Source organism: Chelonoidis abingdonii, chromosome 4 (assembly GCF_003597395.2).
Source record: "Chelonoidis abingdonii isolate Lonesome George chromosome 4, CheloAbing_2.0, whole genome shotgun sequence".
Taxonomy (NCBI): Eukaryota; Metazoa; Chordata; order Testudines; family Testudinidae; genus Chelonoidis; species Chelonoidis abingdonii.
In genome coordinates this window covers 33,685,171-33,691,612 of record NC_133772.1, presented here as the reverse complement: position 1 = coordinate 33,691,612, position 6,442 = coordinate 33,685,171, and the positions used below count along the sequence as shown (strand labels likewise).

Here is a 6,442-nt window from a genome sequence, read left to right as displayed (position 1 = left end):
CCCATCCTGCTCCTTGCCCTCTCACCGTCCCCCAGAGACCCTCCAACCACCACCTCCGGACACCACCCCTGATCCCTGTCCCCTGACTGCCCCAACCCCTATCCACCCCCCCCTCGGAGTCCTGAAAGATCCCCAGAGCGCCCATGATCCAACCCCCCTGTTCTCTGTCCCCTGACCACCCCCCCAGCCTCTGCCCCCTCCCTGTCCCCGCGACTCCCTGCCCCTTATTCAATCCCCGCCCCAGGCCCCGGCCCTTTACCACTGGCTCCCCCCTCACCTGGAGCCTCAGCGTGTCGTATCCAGGACCATCCCTGAACAGTGGTGCAGCATGTCTCTGGCGAGGCCTGAGCTCCTCCCCACTCAGAACTGCATGGTAAGGGGGCGGGGCTGTGAGCTCTAGCGGGGGTACGCTGAGGCTCTGGGTGAAGGGCGGAGGCGGGGTCGGGCCAGGGCGGGAGCCTCACCCATTCTCTTGGGGCCCCTGCGGAGCCCGGGGCCTGGGGCAAATTGCCCCACTTGCTCCCCCCGGCCAGCCCTTGAGGAAGGGCACAGGAAAGTGGGTCTCTGAGGGGGCTCATCGGGTTGCTCAGCGTTGAGGGAGTTGGGTGCTGGGCATTGCAGGGCTTGTGAGGGGCAGGGGAGGTCTGTGTGCGTTGAGTTGCCGGGCAGTTGGGAATCTGTAGGTGGCATTGGGCAATTGAGCTGGTGGGGCTGTGTGGTGGGTGCTAGGCAGTGGTGGTGGTGATGTGCAGGATGCTGTGCAGTTGTGGTAGGGGTATCTGGGTTGGGGGTACTGAAGATGCTTTGCCTAGGGGTGCGTAAGGCGTAAATCCAGCCCTGTCTGTCAGAGTTCTTAATTTGCATTACAGGCAGCTTCTTTCTTGTTTGATGAATTACTTCCTTACAGAGGCACATATGCTGCAAATGTTTGCTATTATATTTGAACAGGGTACAGATAAGTGAAAACAACGCATGCTACATCCCACCAGATTTTCATGATGTTTAAATACTAAACACATTCTTATACATTGAACATCTCCTTTGAACGATACTAAAATACCAGTCAGCTGGTCTGGCTTCCAGCTATGAGTTTGTCAGTTCTTAGCTGATGCCTACGGCTTTGTCCAGGGCTGGCCCTTGGTTTATCAGCATCACAAGCACCATGCTCTGAACTGAGCACTGGCTCCTGCTCTCCCAAACTGTCTGAAGACAGACAAACTCCATTAATCTGAACTGGCTGTAAAAGTAAATAAAGAGTAAGTGACATGTTCCTGTCTTCCTGCAGCCGGGGTAGAGTTTGAGCTCCCACCTGATTTCAGCAGTGTCAGGCCAAATCTGCAGCACCACAACAGCTGCTAAAAACTCTTCTCCTTTCAAGAGCTGCGTTACTGATGCTTGTGGGGCAGGGGTGTGAGGAACACTTGAGAGCTGAGATCATGCTTCTTCCATGGGGAAATTCTGTGATCTGGATTTTGCAGGCCCTGCTCCCTGTAAACACAGAGTAGTCCTACAGTAATCAATGGGACTGTCCATGTCAGTAAGTGCTCACGGCCCTGAGTAAGGGCTGCACAATCTACCCTTTACGTGCAGAAAGGACATTGCTGTCCCTGCCCAGAGCTCACAGGATGAGTGGAGTGTGAGAGGAACAGGCCAGGCTACAGACTGCACCAGCTCTTTTCCTCCCCTCCCCCAAGGAAAAGGCACCTGCTGGCAGTGAGCTCAGCAGGCAGGTCAGTGACAGTGACACAGATCCTGTGGGAGCATCGCTGGGGTTCAGGGTCTGTGGGCTCAGGTTTTGTGTCTGCAGAGAGTTAACAAGTCCTTTTCCTTCCCTGTTTTCCCCACAGCTTGAAGAAAGAGTATTTAACTGAAGAAATGAGAGCAGAGCTGGATGCTGTGAAAGACACAAAACCTGACCTGGTTATACAGATACTGGACTGGTGAGCAGGAGCCACTGCACCAATGCAGCTCTGATCTGGCTGCCCTGCCACTAGCTGAGGGAGCAGCTGGGCAGTGGGAGAACACCTGCCCCTATTAAAATTAAACCCTGCCATCCCCAGGGATTCCAGCAGCAAATGTCAACATCTGTGGCAAGGGGCTGGGTAGAGATTGTGTGGGCCAGAGACTTAGGAGTAGGAGTTGGGTTTGCTCTATTCTCACTGTGCAATGGGTTAGTTGCTTTGGGGGAGGAGTGGGGGGGGGGCAGGAGGGAGGAAGGGGATCAGGGCCTAGGAGAGGGAGAGATGTGGGATTATGGGTTGGAGCGGTCTGGTAACCTAACCTCCCTTTTTCAGTCTGTCAGTGCAGGAGGGAGACACAAGAAACATCCCTAAATCTGAAGGGGAACTGTCCTGCTTCCTCACCCTCGTGTCCCACCCCGACACAAAGTGGGGGGCCTCCTGCCACTTCTGGAGGGTGAGGAGCCCCAGTGGGCCAGCCTATACTCTACTCTGGTCCCGAGGCCCGCCGGGGATATCAGCTGGCGGCTCCTTAATGGGGCCATGAGCACGGGCGTGTATTTGGCGTGATTTACCCCTGCCCCAGACACCTGCCCCTTCTGCAGTGTGAGGGAGACCCTGGTGCATGTTTACTTGGAGTGCCCCAGGTTGCAGCCCCTATACTGGCTCCTCACCAATATCCTGTTACATTTTTGGCTGCACTTTTCATCTCTCCTCCATCTCTATGCACTCCCTATTCATGGCCCCACAAAGTCGCAGGACCTCCTGGTCAACCTCCTCCTTGCCCTGGCTAAAATGGCCATCTACACAACCAGGGAGAGGAGGTTGGCCAATGGAGACTCCTGTGACTGTGGGACTTGTTTCCGATCCTCTGTCTGTTCACGCATCCGGGCAGAGTTCCTCTGGGCAGCGTCCACTGGCTCCCTTGACGCCTTCGAGGAGCAGTGGGCGCTGTCCGGGGTTCTCTGCTCGGTGTCCCTGTCAGGATCCTTTCTTATGACCCTTTGACCGCACTCCTGTCCCTGTTCTTTTATTAGCTGTCCCCCGAACTCAGTTGAGTTTTTGAGGTCCTGTAGATCCTCCTCTTAGGCTGGGGTGGGATCCTTTAGCAGTGGGCGGGAAACCCAATAGGTACAATGGTTCATACTGTTACATGTATATTTACAAGGAGTTTGTAATTCTACACAACTCCAGAGCTATTAAGTCAGCATTTTCTGTATCCATCTCCAACAGCAGTTTATCATGGATGTGTTTGTGTCAGTTTTGCTGGAGTTCAATAAAGATCGTGTATCAAGAAATAATGCTGCACTTTTAGAATTTCTGCTAATGCATAAGAATTTTCCCCTTCTCCAGAGCTTGAGGGGGGGCAGGGGGGGGTCCTCAGGGATGTTTCATAGAGATTTTTGTCATGGTCCCAGTTTCTTATCCATTCCAGCCAACACTTTCAGAGGCGTGTGCTGGCAAAATGACAGTTTGACTGGCTAAAAGGGGGAGGGGCATGTTTCCCCCATTCTCTGGATGTTCCTGGGCTTTTTCTGAAAAGTGGTGAGGGTGACAACAAAGGACCCGGACTGTCCAGCTGGGAGGAGAGAACAAAGGAGCAGGACAGAGAGATGGTTAAGGACAACATGGCCAATCACCTGGTATTTTCAAAAGCCTTAACAGGTGCCCCATGTGCCTGGACAGATGCTGCTGCTTTAGTTAAGCCTGGTGCATGACTGAGAAGACACAAGTGAACAAACTCACCTCACACTCACTCCCTGGCTCATATGGATACAACACACATGCAAGTCCCATTACACAACAATTAAGATACACACTCTGTGTATTTGGGGGTATTTGTTTGTGGGTTTGACCAGGCAGGTGGAGGACTGGACTCTCCTTAGCTCTGTGCTAAGAAGTGTCAGAAGACTATTGAGTTTTGAAAGTAAGTTGTTCATGTAGTGGACGGGGAATGATGTAACATGGGAACCCCTTGACCAAATGCGTCCAAATTTGAACCACAGACTCTACCCTGGACCTTCTACTGGCCTGGAAATTTCCAAGCTTAGCAAATTATACTAGTGGATTTTGAAGCACTTTCAAAACTCAGCTGTTCCTGACAACTGCAACAGAACCCCCCTGTAATTGAAAGTGGCCTCAGGGAGAATCCTAAGCTAGTTTGGATGAAGATCCATTACATGCTCAGTGGAACCTCTGTAGCTTTCTCCTACAGTACAGTCTTATAAAAAGAGTTGAAAACAATGCAGACGGGTGAGATGTTTTAGGGAGACTCCCAGAACTACTGATGAAGTTACTGGACATAAAATCTGAGCCTCCAGTGCATAAGGAGGCAGATTTTCCTAGTCTCTATGTGCCTCCAGGTGCTTGGAATGATAGTAATGCCTGGCTGAGGTGTGACTAGCCATATGAGTGCAGAGAATGTGCAGACAGACAAACCCCATTTTCCTGAACTGGCTGTAAAAGTAAATAGAAGAGTAAGTGACATGTTCCTGTCTTCCTGCAGCCAGGGTGGAGTTCGAGCTCCCACTTGATTTCAGCAGCGTCAGGGCAAGTGTGAAGCCCCACAATAGCTGCTAAAAACTCTCCTCCTTCAAGAACAGTGTTACTGCAGCCTGTGGGGAGTGGATATGAGGATCCCGTACAGCAATGAGAGCTGAGATCAGACTGCTTCCATGGAGAGATTCTGTGAGCTGGATTTTGCAGCCCCTGCTCTCTGTGAGTGCTGAGTAGCCTCACAGCAATCAATGGGATTGTCCATGTCAATCACTGCTCTCCACCCTGAGCAAGCGCTGCACAATCAAGCCCTTTACGTGCAGAAAAGACATTGCTGTCTGTGCCCAGAGCTCACAGGGTGAGTGGGGTGTGGTGGGAGCAAGCCATGCTACAGACTGCACTAGCGCTTTTCCTGTCCCCCAGGTGAAAGCATCTGCTGGCAGTGAGCTCAGCCATGACAGTGACACAGGTCCTGTGGGTGCAGTGCTGGGCTTCATAGGGGCAGTGGGCTCAGATGTTGTGTCTGCAGAGAGAGTTAACACATCCTTTTCCTTCCCTGTTTTCCCCACAGCTTGACAAAAGGGTATGTAAGTGAAGAAATGTGGGCAGAGCTGGATGCTGTGAAAGACACAAAACCTGGCCTGGTCATACAAACATGGTAGAGTTGGTGAGCAAGAGCCCCTGCACCAATGCAGCTCTGACCTGGCTGCCCTGCCACTAGCTGAGGGAGCAGCTGGGCAGTGGAAGAGAGAACACCTGCCCCTGTTAAAATTGAACCCCGCCAGCCACAAGGACTTCAGCAGCAAATGTCAACATCTGTGGCATGCGTTGGGTAGAGATTGTTAGGGCTCAGGAGTAGGAGCTGGGTTTGTTCTATTCTCACTGTGCAATGGGGTAGTGGTTTTCGGGGAGGAGTGGGGGAGGCAGGACAGAGAAAGGGAATCAGGGCCTAGAGGAGGGAGAGATGGGGGGTTATGAGGTGGAGAGGTCTAGTAACCTCCCTTTTTCAGTCTGTCAGTGCAGGGAGGAGACTCAAGAACCATCCTTGGGTTCCAAGGGGACCTCTCCTTCTCTTACAATGGTTCATACTATTATGTGTATATTTACGAGGGGGTTGTAATTTTACACAATTCCACAGCTATTAAGTCGGCATTTTTCTGTATCCACCTCCAACAGCAGTTTATCCTGGATGTATATTTGTGTCAGTTTTGCTGGAGTTCAATAAAGATCATGTATCAAGAAATAATTCTGCACTTTTAGAATTTCTGCAGGGGGCGGGGGCGGAACAGGGAAGGGGAGTCCTCAGGGATTCTTTCACAGAGATTTTGTCATAGTCCCCGTTTCTTATTCATTCCAGTCAACACTTTCAGAGGCGTGTGCTGGCAAAATGACAGTTTGGCTGGTTAAAAGGAGAAGGGGCGTGTTTCCCCCATTCTCTGGGTGCTCCTGGGCTTTTTCTGAAAAGTGATGAGGGTGACAACAAAGGACTCGGACTATCCAGCCAGGAGGGGAGAACAAAGGAGCAGGACAGAGAGATGGTTAAGGACAACATGGCCAATCACCTGGTATTTTCAAAAGCCCTAACAAGTGCCTCATGTGCCTAGACAGATGCTGCTGCTTTAGTTAAGCCTGGTGCAAGATTGAGGAGGGACAAGTGAACACACTCCCCTCACAACCACTTCCTTGCTCATACGGATGCTACACACATGCAGGCCCCATTAGACAACAATTAACATACTCCCAAACACACAGTGTGTATTTCTTTGTGGGTTTGACGATGCAGGAGGAGAACTGCACTTTCCTTAGCTCTGTTCTAAGAAGTGTTAGAAGACACTGAGCTGAGCTTGTGTTTGTGTTTGTTTGTTTGTTTGAAGGACCGCATGCTGTGGCTGGCAGTTGGAAGCTGTGAACTTCAAAGGAAGATCTGAAAGCTAGAAGCCTCTGGTAATTGGCTGAGTCTTAATCAGTGGGTGGGGCATTCACACAGA

At 51.5% G+C, this 6,442-nt stretch overlaps 1 protein-coding gene across 1 annotated transcript in view; it reads left to right on the top strand.

Moving 5' to 3' along the window:
* LOC116836374 (NACHT, LRR and PYD domains-containing protein 3-like) overlaps nucleotides 1–3,240 on the top strand; it is a 95,722-nt gene extending 92,482 nt beyond the window's left edge. Inside the window, exon 10 of the mRNA XM_032799938.2 lies at nucleotides 1,848–3,240. Within this exon, the coding sequence (XP_032655829.1) occupies nucleotides 1,848–1,944 (97 nt within the window). The 3' untranslated portion in view covers nucleotides 1,945–3,240. The remainder of the gene's footprint in view (nucleotides 1–1,847) is intronic.
* Nucleotides 3,241–6,442: the final 3,202 nt, after the last annotated feature.